Raw genomic sequence first — 22,500 nt, 5'->3', positions numbered from 1 at the left:
ATGATATCGTGTTCACAAGGATGGTGTACGGAAAAGGAACATGAGTGTTACTCACAGACGCTCGAGTTGTTCTGATCCACAGCTTCTATCAGAGAACGTAGAACATCAGAGTCACTGTGACAGAAGAGGTCTGATGGTTTCTTTCCTCAAACAGAAGTTCTGTGTTTCCAGCTCATCACTCACCTTCACCTCATGTTGGACACAGAGGGAGTCGGCTGCTCGAGTGACGACATCTTTAGCTTCAACAGCAGATTTCAGCAAAGTTACTTCCCCTTATACTCGACTAATGTGCAACAATGGAAACCACACACACACACACACACACACACACACACACACACACACACACACACACACACACACACACACACACACACACACACACACACACACACACACACACACACACACACACACACACACACACACACACACACACACACACACACACACACACACACACACACACACACGTGAAAACTGAAAACGGACAAATTTACAACCTCGTCAGGAAGCAGGTGACGATCTGACTTTCCATAAAATCAAGACCAGGGTAGGTGTCCTTCTCTGTTGTTCAAGTGTTTGATCAACAAAGGTTTCAGTGAACGATTGCAGATGTTATAATAATTTGATCAAATCCTGTAAGTCTAGCTTTTATATTGATTTATATTAATAATACATTTATATTCATGCATATATCGTCAGTGAAATAATTTGCAAGGAGGTGGAACCCAGCAGCACTGGATGGAGCCAAGTGGTCTAGTGGCAGAAACTTGGACTATGGGCAGAGAAGGTCTCTGGTTCGACTCCACGGAGAAACAACAAAAGACGAACCTGGATTGATCTGTCCAAAAATCCAAGAGTCTCCCTACCCTGTCTAGTGCCCTTGAGCAAGGCACCTTACTCCCCCAACATCTGCTCCCCGAGCGCCGTACACGGTCGCTCACTGCTCTGTGTGTCCTGCACCAGATGGGTCAAAAGCAGAGGTTACATTTCCCTACCTGCATGAGTGTGTCTGTGTTTGGGACTAATAAATGCATCTTAATCTTAATCTAATACAGACTAAGTTCACAACCAAGACAACGACGAGAAGGAAACAAAGAATGAATCGCTGCCGGGCGATCAGGGAAGGTTCCGATGTGACTGATGAGAGCGAGCCAGGCCGGATCTGAGACACCTGATGATCACCACTGCACAGACTGACAACAAGAAGCTCATATCCACAGATTCCCCAGAATCAGGTCTATCTACGGTGGTAACGGGGGTGCACAGAGGTCACTGTCGAATGAAAGAGTGAAAGAGAAAAGCTAACAAGCTAGTGCTGCTGCTGACAGGATGATCACATCCAGTGTTTGTTGAAACATTTTCAATCAAACACAGATTAAACCAAAAGAAGAAGAAGTGCAGCAGCTAGAGAGGAGGAGCCACGTGGTCTTCTTCGTGAATCAGAGTTTGCTTTGTCTTACGGTGAGTCGCTGTTCGGGCCGCGTGCCTCACGCCGTGTGGGTTAGGGTTAGAGTCCGACCTGAGCTGCAGCTGCCGGAGGCGTCAGGTCGACGTTCACGCTCAGCTGCCACAGGAAGTGCTGCTTTCATTTCCAGTTTGAGAGAGTTAGAGAGCGGAGGAAGTGGAGGTGACATCTCCACCACAACGTGTGTGTGTGTGTGTGTCAGAGCTGTGTGTTCACTGGTACTGGGGGGGGGGGGGGCATTATGGATAACAGTAGCTCTTTGTATCCTGGGGGGGGGGGGGGTGTAGTGTGATCACACTGCAGTGATCAGCTCTCGTCATGTCCAGTGAGATCATGGACACAAAGACACCAGGTTCAGACTGAAGTGGTGGAGACACGTCCTGCTCCTGTGGTTCATGTTCTCGACCACACGTGGAGTCAAACCCACGTCCACATGCACCTCCAGCACCGAGTGAGGCTGACCTGGGCCCCGGGGCCTCGCGGCAGGCCCTCCCATGCTAGAGGCTAACACCAGGTGGTTCTATTTAAAGCCTGGTCAGAAAACACAGCACCGGCGGGACAGTTGGCGAAGCCTGTGCCGCTCGGCCTCGGCTCCTGGAAACCGAACCGACAGCCACAGGATCAGTCGCCTGCGTGAACTGGGATCCTCCCTCAGGTTGCGTCTGCAGCCGAGTCAGATTGTTACCGACCGGAGAGCAGAGGAGACCGCGGAGGTTTCAATATCTGGAGGCTAAATTTAGTGCCGAGGTCGCCGAGTGAGCATCGAGAGGACGACATGGGTTCACAGGAGGAATAAACAGAGACACAGAGGTCAGAGGTCACTGTCACTTTGTATAAAAGAGCCAATCAGGAACCTTTCAGTCTGTGTTTTCACGTTAAGTGTCATCACAATCTACAGCAGAAGTTTGGTTCACAACGAAATAATCATTGAATCCTGTCTTTTATTCTGAAAAACACTTCACAGAATCAGCTTCAAATTCTAATTTGTTTCAGTTTTTAGCAAATTCAACTCAGTTCAACTCCCAACATTAAACTGCACACACACACACACACACACACACACACACACACACACACACACACACACACACACACACACACACACACACACACACACACACACACACACACACACACACACACACACACACACACACACACACACACACTAACTAACTAACTAACTAACTAACTAACTAACTAAAGACTTCAGTTTTAAAACGTTGTGTTCACGCCCTTCACAAAAATACTCATGAAGCAGAAATGTTGTTGAAGGGAGTGTTGACGTCCTCTGAGGGTCACGAGCAGTGAGGACACCCTGCTTGTCTCCCGCCCGCTTGTCCATCGAGGACATTACGTAATCTTCTGGAAACGAGGAGTCGAACTCGCAGGAGGAATGTGGACCAGCGAGTCGGAGGCACAGGCCCAGATTTCACTGTGGATTTCATAGTTTCAGTTTGTTCCCACAGATCCCAGTCCTGCAGGATGGGTTGTCTCGCTCACCCAGTGCATGCTGGGACACGCACACCGCGGCCCCCGACACCCAGAGACTGGATCATGAGGTGCAGACAAAAGACAAATAGATTTCTCTGTCTTCAGCGTCTCTACGGTTAAAAGAACGATGTATCTACCGTTAGAACTTCTGTTGTGACTCCTCAAATCAAACTTCTCTTTTTCACTCGTCTGACGCTTCCTGATTCCACAGCTTCGTCTCTTCAACCTTCAAGGTTCAAAAACACCCGGTTCTCAAACACATGCCTCTCTTCCTGTTGACGTGTTGTGAGAACTTGAACACGTCTCCTCCTGGTCCCTTCCAGATGAAGTCCAACACGTTTGGGTTCTAGTTACATGTTGTGATAAAGTTACTTCAGGACCTTCACTGTTAAAGGTCTAGTTACATGTTGTGTTCTAGTTACATGTTGTGTTAAAGTTACTTCAGGACCTTCACTGTTAAAGGTCTAGTTACATGTTGTGTTCTAGTTACATGTTGTGTTAAAGTTACTTCAGGACCTTCACTGTTAAAGGTCTAGTTACATGTTGTGTTCTAGTTACATGTTGTGTTAAAGTTACTTCAGGACCTTCACTGTTAAACCCTCGTTAACGTCTCTGAAGTTCTACCTTCACAGTTAGAGACGTCTCATCCTCTGAGGACGAGGTGACACCACATGGTCCCGCCCTTAAAGCTGTCGCCCGCCCACTGAGCTGTGGAGGAAAGAGTTGGAAAGATGTTTTTGTGTTTTCCGTCAGTTTGTTGAATTAAAATGAAATATTCAGATGGTGTTACCAAGCTGCGAGAGAGAGAGAGAGAGAAACAGAGAAACAGAGAGGGAGAGAGAAACAGAGAGAGAGAGAGAGAGATAGAGAGAGAAACAGAGAGAGAGAGAGAGAGCGAGAGAAACAGAGAGAGAGAGAGAAACAGAGAGATAGACAGAGAGAGAGAGAGACAGTCCGACAGTTCCTCCTCTGACCACCAGGGCTCAGAGCAGCAGCTGCAGGGACATTTAAACGTCCACCATCAGCGGGTTCCATTATCGGACCCCACATCTCTACTCGTTTACCCAGAGGCCCTCGCGACCAAACAACCGAACCCTCTCACGCACGAACCGTGCGCGTCTTTTCACGTCTCCTGTGTCGCGTGACACACGATGTTCGCTGCTGCGCGCACCCCCGTCATGAGCCAGGGTGATGATGAGTTCCATTATCGGACGCTCTGCGGGGGTTGCTGATGAATCTTTTGATTTTAATTATTATTTAACTTTGTATTCTTTTTAATTTGACGTCATCTTTAATTTAACTAGGCGACACGCGAAGCAGTATGAAATCCGTGCACACGCGCGGGTCCGTGTCCTCAACTCGCACACGCAGCGAGGACGCGGGTCTCATCCCGGGGACGAACCGACAGAGGCGTGTCCGATAATGGAACCTCCGTTAGCCGGTGCGTCCTGGCTAAACGTGCCCGGTGTGAGCTAGCTAGCCCGGGAGGCCGCCTCGCGACGGGTCGGTGCTCGGGTCGGTAGTTCCGGTGTCGGTGTGTCGGTGAGCCGGTACCTGGTCGTCACTGCTGCTGGTGCCCGCGGAGAAGAAGCTCATGTGTCGTCCATGTTGTTCCAGCCGCAGCCTGTCAATCACACAAAACCAACACCCACTACTTCCGCCGGCAGCCTTCAGAATAAAGGCCCAGGGAGAACTTAACTTCCTCAATTCTGTTTTATTTTGGTTCGTATGTAAATGTGAACACGTTTTCATTTCCTGTCTTTTGACTTTTAAACAGAAGCTTTTTTCATTCACGTACTTCGATTGATCGCAGATGCATCAGTTTAATTTTTTAGTTCATATTTATTCAGTATATACTTATTAAGCCCATGTTCTTTTGTTTGTTTGTTAAATAACTAACAAACCTAAAATCAAGCCAATGTCATAATTTCTTTAATCATCGTTTCACTTTATAGAATCTCTAGAAAACAACGTGTGGTGATTTATTTATTTAGTTTGACCAACCTGAATATGTCGAGTTCCCATTTGAAGGAAAATGTCTCTCTTATTTTGAAGGCTGTTTAGCTTGTTTTCCGGTGGTCTTCGGCACTTCTTCGACAAACTGTTCCCTGATGGAATAATAACTATACTTATAATAAGAAAAATAATTACTATGGTAACCAAAATAATAATATTAATATATCGGAATGGTTATAATAATCATTATTATAACAATTATGATTATAACACAAATAGTAATAATCATTAGTATTATAATACCAACAATGATAATAATAGTAATGGGGATGAAGTAATGATGAAAATAATAACGATGATTATGATAACATGTATGTTTACTCCCAGAAGACTTGTTACTTCATATATAACTTTAAATATGACTGGATTTATGATCAAATAAAGTTCAGACATTGAGAAATATTTGTGAAACCATCAGTAAACTGTCATTTTCTCTGACTCGTAGATTAACTCAAGAGACGCTGCAGGTTTCACTTGTTTTATTTTCTTATTAAATCTCTGCTCAGCTTTCACACAGGTTTACAACACGCAACGTTCCCTGGTTATGACATCATCATCACATGTCAACATATTAATCACATACAGAGAGAGAGAGGGGGGGGAGAGGGGGTAGAGAGAGAGACAGGAGGAGAGGGGGCTTAGAGAGAAAGAGAGAGAGAGAGGACAGGGGTAGAGAGAGAGAACGCAAGAAAAACAAAGAATGACATTAATAATGTAAGAACATTAATATTATACATCAATACAAAATATGAAAAAATATGAAATATGGCCTTTAACTGATCCCTAATCTGCAGACACACACACACCTCGCTGGTCAACAGCTCCCCCTACTGGCAGAGTCTGGACCTCACAACAGGTTTATTGCATTACAAAGACATAATGTTGCCACACACACAGACACACACTTGTCCCTCTATAGTTGTGAGGAAACTCATTGACATCCTGAATTCTCTAACCCTGACCTGAATCCCAAACATCCCTTTGACTTTGTGAAGACCAGCCGTGTCCTCACAAAGTCAAAATGAGGGTATTGAACCAAACTGGCCTCCTAACTGGAGAGAGAGAGAGAGAGAGAGAGAGAGAGAGAGAGAGAGAGAGAGAGAGACACACACACACAATGATTTTTCTTTTAAATGTTTTTGTCTGTAAGTTATTTCTCACATTTCATGAAACTTGTTCTAATAAATTGAGATAAAAAAATAAAAAAATGCTTGTTTCAAAAACATCATTTCATTAATCTTGATGTTTTCCAACAGATTCAGATTTTCCTGCCGCTCAAAGTCTCACACGTCTCCAGGTACGTTTTGAGTTTCCACTCTTCACTCCTGAGAATAAACTTCTACTCTTTACTGCAAACGTATTTCACAGACTTTTTTAATATAAAATTCAAATCAGTTGTTTCCAATTCAGCTTTTTGTTGAATCAGTTAAATTAACAATAACATTCCACACATTTTTACTACATCTGGATTTTAATTCAAACACAAAACCAAATGAAAACAAAGGTCGGCTCCGTCGTGCAGCGGAGGTGTCAGCTGACCTGCTCCGGCTCCAGGGGAAGTAAAATAACTTTTGACATGTTTGAATTATTTTCATCAGATTTGAATTGGTCTCATTTTTGTAAACCCTCTTTTAATAAAATTGTTAAAATAAGTCGACTGGATTCAGATGCTGGTGACAAAAACAGTTGTGATGAATGTTTTTCTGCTGTAAACGGAAAATGTCTCTATAAAATGAAACTGGGCTCTGAGTCGTCACGTGTCATGTTTACATCCTCGTGCACGAGCAGCGGGTCGATCAGCTGATTCCTTAACGTGTCCACACACTGAACCGATCATCAGCCAGAAACGCCATCACATCACTTCCTGTTTCCCCAATAAAGAAATCTGGTTGGCGGCCGGCGCCAACGAGAACCTGAATATCGACCTTCCAAGAATTCACCCGCCGCTCAGAAACAGAAACCTCAGCGGATCGACTCGATTGCTCAGAGGTCAGAGGTCAACTGTCCTCGTCGGAAAATCACCTCGTTCATGTCACAAAATTCACTTCAAAACTCAAACAGTGCCGACGAGTGGTGAATCAACGACTTCACCTTCATCAGATCACAACCTGCTCGTACGTTTGTTAAAGACCGGAACCACCTGAGAACATGTGACTGCAGCAGCCTGAACTGACCTGCAGGGGGCGCTGTGGCCTGATGCTCAACACAAATCATCTGATCCAATCGCAACAAGCTCCAGGTGACCTTTGACGCATCACGTGACCTTTAACGATGAGAAGTTCTGTACGAAGTGTCCGACGTCTACTTTAAAACATTTTGGCAATAAAGTTTGAATTCCTTGTTTTCACTTTCTGGCACCGCTGACGTACAAAGACACATTTGAATTTTTTAAATAATTTATCATTCAATTGTTCAAAAAAAATTTAAAAACTGGAAAAAAAAACGGAATAAAAATATCGTAAAAGGATTTTTCTTGCTTAAAAACGTTTCTGCTTCTACCATCAACACACTTGTGTTGATTCTTTAATCTCATGATATTAATGTTTATAACATATTTCCTCATCCGGTGACGTTTGAAGTTTTCAAACTTTCTACATCTGAAACTTGTCCATTTTTTATTTGGACCAAATCTTTGAAGAAAATTCAGAGATTTCAAGAATAAAGTTGTCAATTGATGGACAAAGTCATAATATTTCAAGTAAGAATAGAAACTTAACTTTTGGAGCTAAATGCTCGTCAAGGAGAAGTTGTGTTCATCAGAGCTCCTTCTGAATCCAAAATCATTCAAAACATTATGACTTAATACTTTATTTTCGTAAAATTAGGACTTGATTCTCAAAATCTCATATTTCTTTCCCTTCATTGAGGTCAACACAACGTTCAGTGAAAAGTTAAAAAAGTTTCCACTTAACTGCAAAAACAATAAAATTAGAGAAATTGTAGATTTAATCATTCCATAATTTATTTCTTTGATTTCTTGTTTTTCCAGAGCTGAGTTTGAGTATAAAGACGATCACGGACAAAAGAAGCTGGAAACAACAGAATCGCTCCGACATCAACGAGCAGATTCGCTTCTGAGACTCAAGATGTTCGGGACTTTGTGCCGAGCAGCAGAAGTTACAGAGAAACTGAACTCTGCGACGAAGGGGAACAGATTTCACGTCATCAGAGAACAAATAGAAACCGGAGGTCAGAGCGGATGGATCTGTGCTCGCTCGTCTAGAAAGAGTTCCATCGTCTCAAAGTGATAATTGTCTCAATAAACTCGACACGGACCTTTTCCTGAAACCAGATTCAAACACTGTGTGTGTGTGTGTGTGTGTCTGACTTCTACAATGTTTCTTCTTCTCTTGTTAAATATTCTCTTTTTTAAATTTACAAACAGATTTTAGATAATCTCATTAAAAAATATAAACTCCTTTATAGTTTATTAATAAAGTTAATAATAACCATTCTTTACCTCTGTTACATAAAAATACGTTACTGGGCTCGGCCTCAACACTGAGACAGGAAGTGCAGGCAAAGAGGGGGCGGGGCTAATGGGGGGCTGTCAATCAGTGACCAAGGTTAAAGCTGTTATATGAAAATGACATGGGGGCGGGGTCAAAGCTATGACATCATTGTGACAGTCTGGTTTCTGACTCCAGCTGCAGCTCATTCTTCACGTTCACACTCTAAATAAAGATGGACGACATGACAGCTCCTAAAAGTGAAGCCAAAACATCTGCATCACCCCCTGGTGGCCGGCTGCAGTGCAGGTCATAATCCCTCCTCCTCCACGTAAGCAGCTGGGACATGATCCAAACTGAAAAAGTGAAAATTAAACAAATGTTTTGAAAGATTTTTCTGTCATTTGAGTTCTAATCTCTGAAGTTTGTTCAAGTTCAGAGATTAGACATTTCAGGTCGTTCTAATCTCTGAAGTTTCTGATCAGTTGGGTTTAATTAGTTAATTGATGATATTAAAACAGGCAGAGATGTCATGATTGACAGCTAAAACTGACTCCTGATTGGTCAAGTGCTTGTGTGGGCGGCACCTCGATACCACAGCTCCACTGCAGACTGACTGTAAATGACGTCATCACCACAAGATGGCAGCGTTTGTATCTGAGATATTTTGGCTTCATTTCTAGAGGAAGTGGAGACCTTGTTCGTCTTCACCGATCCACACGGTCATCACTGACCCGCAGAACTTCAGGGGGCTCATTGTTCTCCATTAGAGTACAGGTGGACAGACAGGGGGACAGACAGGTGGACAGACAGGTGGACAGACAGGTGGACAGACAGGGGGACAGACAGGTGGACAGACAGGTGGACAGACAGGGGGACAGACAGGTGGACAGACAGGTGGACAGACAGGTGGACAGACAGGGGGACAGACAGGTGGACAGACAGGTGGACAGACAGGTGGACAGACAGGGGGACAGCAGGCGCACAGGGCTGAAACTCACTGAAGCCACAGTTCAGAGACGCCTCTGTCTGAAGGCGACAGAGCTCCACCTCTCAGCATCTCTACGACAGCTGAGGTCAGAGCCACTTCCTGGAGTCTCAACGCCCACGTGGTCATTTCAGGCGTCAGATCGCAGCAGGAAGTGTCGTAGGAAGATGTGCTGATAAACGGGGGCGTTCGCTTTCTACCTCTCTCACATCTGGTGCGGTGGAATGCTGCTGTCGGCACGAAGGCAGCCGGACACCACGAGGTGCGGCCGTTAATGCTCGAGTCCACTCGGGTGCAGTCCGATCCAAGGAGGATTCCAGCTGCTTCTCTACAGGTTGTACCGAGCTCCTCCTGCAGCTTGGATGCAGACACTGAATTATGCTTCTTCTTGTCTCTATGTTTATACTTTCATATAGGTTTTGTGTAAAAATATTTTAGATTCTAAATGATTCAGATTTAAACTGCATCCTCTCAGAGACTGTGAAACCACATCTGTTTGAAACAGCTGCTCTGACTCGCGTCTCCAAAGCCACCGGACCCAGAGCCAACTCAACTGAACTCATGGTCACAATCACGTGACGCCTCCTGACCAGCGGCACATCTGATCTCAACCTGATCTGCGTCCATCTTCCTCCTTTTATTTGCATCTTGTGCGGTTTGCATATGTTTTCTAAAGCTGTGGTTTGATTCTGTCGCTCGGTTGAGATTCTATTTAAATGCAGTAAACTTTGTGCAGCATATGAATCTGAAGACGAGATCAGATCTGGTTTGTGAAATCAGTCCGATGATTGCTGATGACAAAATGAAAAAGGTCAGAATGTAAAAAAATGGAGCATGTTTAGTTGCTTGGTCAAATGTTTGGAGCATTTCTCAGTAACGATGTTCATCTTGTTTGACAAAGAGGAATGATCAGATTTTCAGTTCCGACGGGTCGGAGGTCACAGCTCGGTTTCAGACGTCAAAGCTGCTTTAATCAGACAAATGTGTCAAATCCCACCTGAGCAGATGCAGCGTGTTGTGGGTTCCTCTCATCCCCAATTTGAACCTTTCAATCAACTGAGGAGAATCTCACAACCTCTTCAAGGCCGTTGGTTGGACACGTGTGATATTTAAATGTGTTTATAAAACCCCTGAATCATGGCTGAGTTCCTGTCAAAGTGGCTGATGAGGCAGAGAAGGCCTCTGAGCAGTTTGGGTTGAAATCATCCAAACCAACCGTGTTCGTCCTTCCTGTGGAGCGACGGCCACATGGCTGCTGGAGGAACCTGACAACAGTCAGAAGCTCCAGTTCTACCGAGATGCATAATGGAATTCAAGTTCTTCCAAGCGTTGCTGGTTTCTACAGACGTCTCGTTTACAAAGCCGACGTCACGTGAGCATTGGATTCCTGCGTGTTGCATAACGAGTGCTTTTTCATTAACATGCAGATGAGACTCGTACAAGCTAATGCCGAAAAAGAGAAGCAACTTGGTTTTTCTTGAAATCAAGTTTTGCAAGAGCGTTTTCAGTGAAGTGCCTTTGACGGAGAACCCCCCCCCCCCCACCCCCCCACCAGTTCATTCTGTCAGGCCAACGAAACCTCAGGTCCGTCTCCGAGGCTTCACCGCACTGACCACAAAGATATTCCAGAGTTACGTCCAAGCCCCGCTCTGGAGGCCGTCTAGCTGGGGCAGACCAGAGCGGCGTCCTCTCCAGCTCTGTCAGGGTGGCCATCTCTCCGCCGGATTCCTGCCAAGCTCCTGGAGTGGAGGGCGGGCGGGGCGGGGGGGTCACTTCAACCGGTCAGATCGGAAGGAGTCCTCCACTGCTGGGTCAGCGAGCATCAGGTCACCTTCGAGCATGTCCAGAGCCAGGTGGTCCATCCTGAGCGGGTCGTCCAGGGAGAAGGGGTCCATCTCGAAGCCAGGGACGTGGGACAGGGCGCTGGCGATCTCTTTGGACAGACCAGGAGGAGAATCTCCTGCAGGGACGGAGAGACGTCTTAAGGTTACTTACTATGTGCAACCAACACCAGAAACTAGAAACTTTATAAATTTAAACACACAAACTGAGCACACTCTATTTGAGAGCATTAGCGAATGTTTAGTCCAAAGTGTGACACATTAACCCATTTAGACCTGATGTGTGTATCCCTTTGAGACGGCCTGCAACGTTTGTGTTCTTCTCACTTTAGAGACGTGCCACGTGTGCGTCTAATCTGTGAGGTCATCGTTTTCAAGATGTGAAAAACTTGCAGGAAAGTTGAAATGCATCATGGGAAATGCATTTTTTCATTTTTTAGCGCTCCTAGCCTGTTAACAAGTTTTTAAAGTAGTGACGAGAGCTGATGACTGAAGTGAGAGGAGCGATAATGAAGCAGAGTTTCACTGATGAGAATAAGCATGAATTTGTTTGATGTTTTTTTAAGTTAAGGAACTTTAAGAAAAGGGAAAGATTCAGAACCAAGTCTGATGTTTCTCCTTCATGTCTCTATCGGCTTCAGGGGGGGAGAGATGAAGTTTCTGTAAACGTTGGTAATTCTGTTGGATCTTGTGAAAAGCCTCCGGTTTCAGGCGGTGGGTTTCAAACTCGGAGGTTTTATTCCACGTCTCAGGTCTTAGTGGGTTAAACGCCAGCTGCACTCATGAAGACTGTGTTCACACGGACCGGTGAGGATGATGTTGGGGACGTTGTGGCGTCCGTCTCCTCCACTGTAGTTCTGGTTCTGGTTGTTGAGAAGCTGCTGGTCACTGGGATTCTGGAGTCCCAGGGGCCCCTGGGTGTTGGAGGGGAACTGGTTTTTGTCTGTGGAGCCGAAGCTCAGGCCGCTGTGGTTCAGGGACAAACCGTCGCCCTGGTTCTCTGCTGTGAACTGGAAATAGGAGAAGAACAGGTGTGAGTTCAGAGGAGGATTCACCTGGACATCAATATTCACAACGGTTTGACAGAAAATGTCCATTTACACCAAAATTCATATTCACTGACAGAGTGGAAATTTTCTGAATCAGAGCATTTGAGGTTTTTTGTCCAGAAGCTGAGATGTGGATGTGAATCGTTGTCGTGCTGCAGCTCAGGTGACCTCACATGAGAGCGAGCGGATACCTGCTGGCTGGATTTGCTGGAGAGCTGCAGACTCAGGTACGGGTCGTCCAGCAGAGAGTTGAACAAGGCGTCCTGGAAAAAGTAATAAAACAGAACAAGTTAAAAGCAGCCGGACGATTCCCAGTGAGCAGGAGTCTGTGATCAGTGTCATTCTTCTCTAACATGACACAACAGGAAAAACTGTTAACCCACGTTTCAAAAAAACACTTTCACGCTGGAATCTGATGCAATCAGGGCGAAAGGCTCCTGATTAAAAACTCTACACACGTCTTATCTCAAGTGCTTCTTCAATTCAGGGTTTCGCAGCCAGGACGTCTCCTGGTGTCAGAGCTTCTCTCTCCGGTGCCTTATTTCTCCACAACACATCACCAGCTGTGGTCCTGAGAGACACCATGAAGACAAACCTCCAAAACCAGCTCCTCTACAAATGGAGCTGTTAAAAGGGCCGAGAACATTGTATTTATGTATTAAATCTGCAGCAGTGACTTCCAGGAGTTTCAACTGAATTATCTCATGTGCTTGTTTAAGTGCAACCCCCCCCCCCCCTTCACGTAACTGTTATATACTGGTCCATACATGTGGATGACGGCGACGACAGCCGAAGAAAGGAAAACGACAAACAGCAGCAAACCACCGAAATAAACTAGAAATTATTTTGGTCTGACTTTGTTACACAACAGTGAACTGGTTTGTTCTCCTTCAGCAGACAGAGCGATAACACAGAGCATGACCAAACAAATAAAAAGGATTCAATCATCTAAATCCAATAAGAGGTTTCCACTCACTAACCATAGCACAGAGGCCTCCTCAAGTGACACAGTGCTTGAGTAAGAGGCCGACCCACATTAAGGTGCCTGTTAAACAAACGTATGAGATGTAGCTGGAATCAAACAGCTTCTCTCTGGTCCTGTCGAGCCGTGTGGTCACTGGTGTCGAGAACAAAGTGCGAGTGGGACACTGGTTGAGGGCAGAGGAACAGAAGCCGAGGTACTCACATTGTACAGGTCTGTGGCCAGACTCTGGCTGATCTGCTGGAGCTGCGGGAGGCCGCAGCCTCTCGGCTGCTCCGCCTGCTGCTCTGGTTCTTGTTTGACGTGACACTGAGATGAGCTCTGGATGCTCTGGATGCTCTGGATGCACTGATTCAAAGCGCTCTCGCTCTTAATCAGCCCTGCGTTCGATGTGTTCACCTGCGGCCCCATCGGCTTCTGCTGCGTCACACAAACAGACCATGATAAAGAGCTGAGGTGACCAAATGTGATATCACTATGTTTTTAAGGTGGCATATTTGGTTACCGATCCATAGAGCTGCTGCATGTGCTGGTTTCGCAGGTTCTGCAGGTGGAGCTGCTGCTGTTGCTGCTGCTGTTGCTGCTGCTGCTGCTGCTGCATGGACTGCTGCTGCTGCTGCTGCTGCTGCTGCTGCTGCATGGACTGCTGCTGCTGCTGCTGTTGCTGCTGTTGCTGCTGCTGTTGCTGCTGCTGCTGCTGCATGGACTGCTGCTGCTGCTGCTGTTGCTGCTGTTGCTGCTGCTGTTGCTGCTGCATGGACTGCTGCTGCTGCTGCTGCTGCTGCTGCTGCTGTTGTTGCATGCGTTGGTGGTGCATCTGTTGGTGGTGGTGCTGCCCCAGCGGAGGAGGCTGCTGCTGGGAGCTGGGCAGACAGGGTAGAGGCTGGTGGGACTGGCTCAGCGGGTACGGAGGGAGCCTCTGGTCCAGAGGCAGTTTGCTGGTGTCCAGTGGGACGCCCTGTGGACGGACGAGGGACGTAACTTAACACAAATATCTTCCTCTGCACTAAATGAGTTGCTGAACAGCAAGTTTAGGGAACATTTTTTCAACTCTGCAGCCTTTTCACCTTCAGTTTGAGGTACATGGACTGAACATCACCCTGCAGAGCTCACAACTCAGCCCAGTCCCGTTCATTCAGTCCATCTGCTCCAAATCACAGGCACTCTTACAGTCAGTGATTTTCCACTGATGAAAATTCTCAGAATGTAATTATTTATTTCCTGCTCGATTCCACATTCTTCTTCAAAGTTCCAAGAAAATGACTTGAGTAGTTTTTGAAAAGGATCCACAAGCGAGTCCAGTCGACTGAACTCGCTTGTGAACCATGACCTGAGGAGCATGTGACAGAATCACAAATCAACTTAGCTGCAGTTTCAACACAAGACATCAGAGTTAAGTATATTTTTTGTTTGCTGTTGGTAATTTTCCGCTCAGAGAAACTGAACTCACACGTTACAGAGTTCGTGTTCTGAGTTGAAAATAAACATTCAGCCTTTACTGCTGATGAATACTTGACTCCTCCTCGTTTATAAATGGTGTCCCTGATGGATTCAAGTCAGACTGTTACACCCGAGAGGACGTCTGGCTCCAGATGCACCGTATCTGTTGTTTACTGCCGTCTCTACCTCCTGTGATTGGTCCAATCAGGTGAGATGAGACCGGACTCCACCTGAGACTCCCTGCTGTCTAGTATATCTATAATCATTGTGAATTGAGTCCAAGCTCAAGATGAAGTGCACATCTGTGTGTTTTACCTGTGTGATGGAGGACAGGGTGGGGGAGATGGTGGGGGAGAACTGTTTGGAGTGGTGCCTCCGCTCCCCCCCCCCCATGGGCAGGATCAGTGGAGACAGCTGCGCTCGTCTCCGCGGCGACGTGCTGAGCGCCGCCCCCCCGCTGAGCAGCGGCGAATAGGACGAGGAGGAGGAGGAGCCGGCGCCGCCCATTCCACCGCTGTAGCTGGGGTTACCGCTGGACACCGACTGGAGGGAGGAGTTACTGAGGGAGGAGTGCAGCGATTGGCTGCTGAGGGAGGGGGAGGAGCTCAGGGACGACTGCAGTGAGGGGTTGCTGAGCGACGAGTGCAGGGAGGCGGAGCTCAGAGAGTTGGAAAAGGAGTGGCTGCTGAGCGACGACTGGATGTTGGGGTTGCTTAGGGACGAGTGCAGGGAGGGGTTACTGAGCGTGCTCTGTAGAGACGCCAGGAGACCTGAGGAGGGACGACAAAACATGTCCTCAACATGTGTCCACAAAACATGTCCTCAACATGTGTCCACGCTGGAGACAGAGGGAAGAGGGGCGCGGCTCACACGTTGAGTTTCTTCACGTTGCATCGTCAATAATAAACAACACAATACTTCACGTGCAGAAAACATTTCAGCATCTTGAAAATACAGATCCTTTTTTTAATTGGAATAAAACTCGGACTACAGGAGCTCTAGTTTATCAGGTTCATCTCAAACTTTGTGACTCTAGCCCCCCCCCCCCCCAGGAGAGCAGAGCAGCTGAAAACACACCTTCTTATTCCTATTCTCTGCCTGGTCTCCGTCCGACCATCCGGTTCCCAGCTGTGTCAAGAGGCTGTGATGACGGACTGAGCCTCTGTCAGCAGCTTCCTACCTGTGGTCTGTACAGTCACCTCACGGCTGCACTTCCACCCCCGCTCGCTCCTTCCTCTGTCTCTACATTTAGAGCACCGCCCGTACTTTCCCCGTTATTTCACTTTGCTATCACCCACAGACTTCCTCAGTTGTTACTAAAGGGACTGAACCATCACCCCCTGGTTTCTGAATCAACTTGTGTTTGTCTGACTGCAGGTCTGACCTGAATCGTGAGACGTCAGGGACTGGAAGCTACGCTCAAGGAGACATGAGGTTGTCTCAGTGTCTCTTTCCTCTAGTGGCTCATATTGGATTTACAAGTTAAAGACCTCGTCAGGAGTCAGGATACCACACGTCTGGGATCTGTGACCTGAACCAGGAAACTCATCTCCCCCAGTTCCAGTCGTAAAAACTAAATAAATGTATTTAAAAAAAACAACACTAAGTGATGAAGCAGCAGAAACAACAACTTTTAAACATTTAAACTAACAATTCTGAAACCATCTCCACCGCTGAGCAGGAGCCTGTCGAGCTTTCGTTATTTTACTATTTCATTTGATGATTAACAAAAGAACATGAAATTATTATTATTTTCAAAGACATGTGTTTGTATATGACACATTAAACCTGACTTGATTTGTCACGTGACTGTTTTGGTCCAATCAGAATCGAGAGATAGCACCTGTGGTAAAGGTGAGGCTAGTTTAATTAGCTCCAGTTGGAAAATGTCGATGTTCTATCAAATCAAGAGGGTGGGAACATTTGATGAATCAGGGGACAGTGTCTCCTGCATGCTGCACAGACCTGGTGTATGGTGATGGAAGTTGCCGTTGCCTCCAGATACATTGATGCCCAGCTGCGTGAGTGTGGAGGCCAGGTTCCCGGTGCTGCTCCCGCCGCTCAGAGAAGAGGATCCTGGGTAGCCGGGCTCGTCCTGGTCCAGCGGCGTGGGCAGCGGGGAGGGGAAGTGGAGGCTGGACAGGTCGGGCAGTGAGCCGCCGGTGTTGAGAGACAACGGGACTCCGTGAACCGGCGTGGACGGCTGCTCCGGTGAAGCAAAGATACTGAGAGGGACAGAATATTCATTATATATATATGTTCTGGCTTCACCAAAGAAATGTACAGAAGTGTTTGAGATGTAATGTGATGAGTTTGGATGTCGGGGACTTACTTGATACCAGGGACTTCACAAGATTTGGGTCGGGACGACAACAGAGGCAACTGGAGACAGGAAAATTTAATTATATTAAAATTAAAAAGTTCTGCAGGTTTCAACAAGTTAAACATGAATGTTTTGAGACGTATTTCTCGTCCATGAGGGTAAGGAATCTTTCAGTGACTGAAACCTGCTTGCTGTTAAAAGGCTAGTGTGAAATTTGGTAGAACAATTTGTACACTTCAGAACCTCATATTCATAGATATCAAAATAAAATACATTGAAGATCAAATGTTCAATTTTGGAGAAAACATAAAAAAAAAAAATGTTGGTATTGACTGAGAAACAAGAAGAAATGGAAACTTCAATTAGTTAAAGTCAGTCAGAATGATCTTTAGGGTCAAATTTAAAGGTCAACTTATCTAAAATAAACTTAAAAACACAGAGAAGGGAAATAAAATGCTCAGAAATAGTCAGATGATAATGACCTTCTTTGTGTCCCAGGGTTTGAGCAGTTTCCCCTCGTCCAACACGTTCTCCTCAATGGGAGGAACCGGGTATGGAAACACTGAGGGACAAGTATTAAAGGTGTGAAGAAGACGTTTGTGAAACAATCATGATTTTAAAAAGCATCAGACCTATCAAAGCTAAAAGTAAATCAATGAGGAATTCAATCTTTGAGTGCGCAGAATATATTTTAATGTTTAAACAAAACCAGGTCAAATTAAATTCACTTATCTACAACTACAGGTTCTAACTTCTATTCATAATTTCACCATGTGATTGATTTCAACTCACTTCTTCTGCCCTCGCCATCACTCTGACCTGCAGAGACAGAGAGACAGACAGAGAGACAGAGAGAGAGAGAGAGAGACAGAGAGAGAGAGAGAGAGAGAGAGAGAGAGAGAGAGAGAGAGAGAGACAGACAGAGAGACAGAGAGAGAGAGAGATAGAGAGAGACAGAGAGACAGACAGAGAGACAGAGAGAGAGAGAGAGAGAGAGAGAGACAGACAGAGAGACAGAGAGAGAGAGAGATAGAGAGAGACAGAGAGACAGACAGAGAGAGAGAGAGAGAGAGAGACAGACAGAGAGACAGAGAGAGAGAGAGAGAGAGAGACAGAGGGAGAGAGAGAGCGAGAGAGACAGACAGAGAGACAGAGAGAGAGAGAGAGAGAGATAGAGAGCGAGATAGAGAGAGAGACAGACAGAGAGACAGAGAGAGAGAGAGAGAGAGAGAGAGACAGAGAGAGAGAGAGAGACAGAGAGAGAGAGAGAGAGACAGACAGAGAGACAGAGAGAGAGAGAGAGAGAGAGATAGAGAGAGAGATAGAGAGAGAGACAGACAGAGAGACAGAGAGAGAGAGAGAGAGAGAGAGAGAGAGAGAGAGAGAGAGAAAAAAAAAACAATATACATATGGTGAATAAACCAGTGCAGTTATCCAACACGTTCATGATGTGGCGCCCTTCAGCTTCACTAACATGGAAGTTGACGGTTGTGTCCCAGTAGTTTGAATCATGTATGATGGAGTGTGAGGACCAACACTTCACAGCTCAGCTGTTTGTTCACGTTAGTTTGGTCTTTGTCATCATTAAATTAACACAACAGAAGATAAAAGTCTCACTTCTCATTATCTGAATCTGAGCTACTTGTTTCGTGGTTGTGTATTTCATGTGTTTGTGTTTTCGCTCGGAGGTGCTCTCTCACCGGAGCGCCGGCTGCTCTGGGGGATGAAGGTGGGTCCTCCTGTGGAGAAGGGGTCTCCTGAGGGAGGGTTCATTACGCTGGTGTGGAGGGCTGAGTCGGAGTTGGTCCTGAGGGGCGCAGACACACACACACAAACACACAAACACAGATCTAAGTAACATACAGAGGAAAATGTTTTCGGTAGAAGCATCTGAAGCTCCGGTTCCAGCAGAGACATGAAGATATGAAGGTAAATCACATTATTAGAAGTGAAAACAACAACCACAGCTGCACCATGGGAACAAAAAGCCGACGGCCACTTGGAGTTTCTGTTCACAAACGACATCAGAACCAGATCAGAACCTCGTTTGGAATCAGAACAAAGCTTTGAGCCTCAGTGATGAAACACGTTTCATCCTGATCGAACAGAGAAGTGAGTCAACGAAGCTGTTTTCAGACACAAAGATCAGTGTTGTTGTTTACAGCTTCGGCCCTCATCACCAGAAGATCTGGAACCTCCTCGTCCAGAGACACTGACTCAGACAGAACCTGCAGAACACGTCAGTCCGTTCTTCAGAGCAGATCTGAAAACATCTCCAGTGACGTGGACTGAACAGAGTTTATCAGAGACCATGTTAATGATCAAAGTGAGAAGATGAGTCAAGACTGAAGGAGAGACAATCTGTGATCATTCAGAAAAGGTTCAATCTTTCAATAAAGTCAGTGGAAGAAGTTAGGTTTTCATTTTCACCAACATTTCTTTATTGCGCTCTCAGTCAGTGTGGGAGCTGGAGGAAGAAAAGAAGGAGGTGGGGAAGAGGAGGAAGAGGAGGAAGAGGAGGAAGAGGAGGATTCACCTGTTGAGAGCAGTGGTGGGGAGACGGAACGAGTGGCTTTTATCCCCGGGGAAGTTTCCGGACCAATTCCTTTTTCGTGATCGACAAGAACAAAAAGTTATTTTCCTCCACCAAGCAAGAACATCGAAAAGAGGGAGGGGACAAAAGAAGGAGAGAAGAAGAGCGCGGGCTCGTGAAGGCAAAGGCAGCCGAGGCAGGAGGCTGGCACGTCACGTGACAGATGAAGGTTTGTGTTAGTGGGGACGCTTTCCTTCTTCAAAACATTTATTATGAGGTTCGGAATTTGTAAATATTTCACTAATTGTCACTAGTGTGTGTGTGTGTGTGTGTGTGTGTGTGTGTGTGTGTGTGTTGTACAGTAGAGGCTAATCTCTCTCTCTCTCTCTGATGGGAAGTCGCTTGTTAGAAGAAAACCAGAAACAATGCGGTCAAGCAGGAGAAAAACTAACGACTGGATCGCTGCAGGAAAAAGAAGCAAAGGCCCAGAAGGAGAGAAGAAGCTTCCCAGAAGGAGAGACGGCAGAAGAAGGGAAACAGAGAAGTGAGAGCTCTTCAGGAGCAGCTGAGGTTTGGAACGACGCCGACTCTACTCCACTGAGTTTCCTGTTAGCTGAGCAGCGGTTAGTGAAGCCTCAGCACATAAAAACCTTTGTGAAGCCTCAGTGTCACCACATGTGATTCACATCGGGGGTTTCCTTGAGCAAAGAGGTCAGAGGTCAGAGACAACGCAGCCCTGAGGCTACTGGGGAGTCAATGTCGGGCTCAAGGGCACTTCAGGAGGAGCCTAAGCTGGAACACATCTTTTTAGATGAAATTACATATATATATATATATATATATACTCAAATATAAACAAATACAAAGAACTTTAATTAAGAAAACTTAGAACATTCTGAACATAAATCTTATCTGCATTGTTAATCCCATTAATTGAAGTTTTCATATGAAGATTGACACTTCATTTACATATCGGATCCTAAGTGCTGCTGGCAGGAAAATGGTTGAAACCAGGAAAACCTACAATGGACGAGTGGACGGAGATTATCTCTGACAGGTTGAAGATGGACAGGATCACCTTTGCTTTGAGACTACAACAGGGAATCTCTTTGGAACCATGGATAACATTCGTCAAACTGGTGCCACCATCATTTGTATAAAGTGGATTTTTGTTTCCTTCTCTATTATAACAAACCCCTTCGAAGAGGGATCTGAATAAAGTTCGGGTAGACCCCAACTCTCTTGTTCTGATTTAGTTCTTGTTCCCACTTTATTATGTTTTAATGGCCAGTAAGTCTCTGAATTACCAACAGAATCTGGGATACATTGTTTTATGCTAGAATTGTAAATTACTGGTAGCTGAAGGAGAATAATATTTATTTTCAATGATTGTATGGTCCTGGAAAATCATAAGAAAAATCAAATTTCAAATTTCAAAAGAAGAAAGTTTTCATATCTGCAAACATAAACACAGATACTGAGTGAGAGAGTCATATCAGCTGATTTTTATTTTCTAACTGATAAATCGATTATGGCTTTAATGTCATTATACAGATATAATCATATACATATTATATTATAGGATCGTACGTTTTTCAGCTTTAGTTCACTTGAACAGCTTTTCCTAAATCAGGCGCAATATAAATTCTACTTATTATTGTAATAAATATAATTTTGTAATCTGATAATGTTTTTGTCGTAACACTTTCCCACGTGTGTCAATGTGTTTGTTTTTGGTCCCTTGTAAACCACCTGATGTGTGAGAGGCTTCAAAAAGGTTCAAGAGCAGAAAAGACAAAACAAGCGTCCCCCACAGACCACCATGTCTCCACGGAGAGAGACTGGAGGGGGGGGGGGGGATTAGAGAACGTACCTTCTCCAGCTGGGGTCGGGGGGCGGGGACAGGTAGGCGGAGTTATACGGTGAGTTGTCCACCTGAGGAGACGACTGGTTAAGGAAACATATTTTCATTTCTCTTATATTTAATATGAAAATCTAAGGCTGCGTGGTTCAATGTGATTACAACTTTAAATTTCTAGTTTTTAATGAGAAAAAGAAGATGTAGATTCACTCGCACTTTTCGTCCTGTAGCTCTGAAGAACATGTTCAGGGTGATTTGACCTTTTCCATCAAACTTATTGCTTTTCGGTTTTTAGTTTTTTTTCTCTATGCACCTTATTTCCCATTTAGACTCTGGAAACAATGTTAGAAGTGAAACCGAGTCAACTTGCATCAACCTGCTCAGGCACCAGGGGCCAAAGGTTCCCTTTAACTTCCGCCCCTTTCACTGGCTCTGTTTTGTGGTAATTGGATGTAATACATCAAGAAGAAAAATAAATCTAACTTATGAACAGTGTTAAATCTACATTTTAAACAGGAATAGTTTGCAGTGGGAACCAATGAGCTCAGAGCTCAGAGTCGCAGACAGCGGAGGGAAGAATGAAGCCATTTTACAACAATCTGAAGGATACCGGTCGGTTGCGGTACGGTCGGACTGGTGAGATGAACCGGCTGGTCCCTCTGGACTCGCTCCACCAGGCCGTGATGGCGAGTGGACCGGCTGGACTCCAGAGTGGAGGGGAAGGGAGCCCTGAGAGAGACACGGAGTAACAGACACTGACCATGTTTGAAAGATTACACACATTTCAATCGCTTTTTTTTTTAATTGCTTCGTGGGAAACAGCTCCACAGAGAACGTGTCAAACAGTGGTGATCATTTATATCTTGTTCCTGAACACCGTCTTATCTCAGCTGCTGTGGTGACTTGGGACAGAGAATCTGTTTGGACGACGTAAATACTGCGACAACTAAGTGTTATTAAGATATTTTGGGAAATTGTGTCATTCAACAGGTGCTTTACCATCACTGGAACGTTTTATTAAAGAACTAACAGTTGAACATGCATGCAGTGAGG

The 22,500-nt window shown here is 45.4% G+C and overlaps 2 protein-coding genes across 3 annotated transcripts in view; both read right to left on the bottom strand.

Moving 5' to 3' along the window:
* LOC133965067 (DENN domain-containing protein 4B-like) overlaps positions 1 to 4,616 on the bottom strand; it is a 27,334-nt gene extending 22,718 nt beyond the window's left edge. The window contains exon 1 of one of the 2 annotated variants that reach the window (XM_062399455.1): positions 4,520 to 4,616. The gene's annotated coding sequence lies outside the window, so the exon portion shown is untranslated. Of the gene's footprint in view, positions 1 to 55; positions 476 to 4,519 lie in introns of those variants that run through there. The other variant, XM_062399456.1, reaches the window with a different exon arrangement.
* Positions 4,617 to 5,445: 829 nt separating this feature from the next.
* Positions 5,446 to 22,500, bottom strand: part of LOC133964802 (CREB-regulated transcription coactivator 2) — a 19,177-nt gene continuing 2,122 nt past the window's right edge. The window contains 15 exon segments of the mRNA XM_062399044.1: positions 5,446 to 11,378; positions 12,065 to 12,269; positions 12,500 to 12,571; positions 13,495 to 13,710; positions 13,796 to 14,248; positions 15,046 to 15,500; positions 16,696 to 16,955; positions 17,063 to 17,112; positions 17,536 to 17,615; positions 17,846 to 17,872; positions 18,754 to 18,860; positions 19,590 to 19,658; positions 21,460 to 21,521; positions 22,058 to 22,096; positions 22,098 to 22,202. Of these exon segments, the coding sequence (XP_062255028.1) occupies positions 11,188 to 11,378; positions 12,065 to 12,269; positions 12,500 to 12,571; positions 13,495 to 13,710; positions 13,796 to 14,248; positions 15,046 to 15,500; positions 16,696 to 16,955; positions 17,063 to 17,112; positions 17,536 to 17,615; positions 17,846 to 17,872; positions 18,754 to 18,860; positions 19,590 to 19,658; positions 21,460 to 21,521; positions 22,058 to 22,096; positions 22,098 to 22,202 (2,391 nt within the window). The 3' untranslated portion in view covers positions 5,446 to 11,187.

The sequence above is a fragment of the Platichthys flesus genome, chromosome 11 (genome assembly GCF_949316205.1).
Source record: "Platichthys flesus chromosome 11, fPlaFle2.1, whole genome shotgun sequence".
Lineage (NCBI taxonomy): Eukaryota > Metazoa > Chordata > Actinopteri > Pleuronectiformes > Pleuronectidae > Platichthys > Platichthys flesus.
This window is presented reverse-complemented; position numbering and strand designations above follow the sequence as displayed.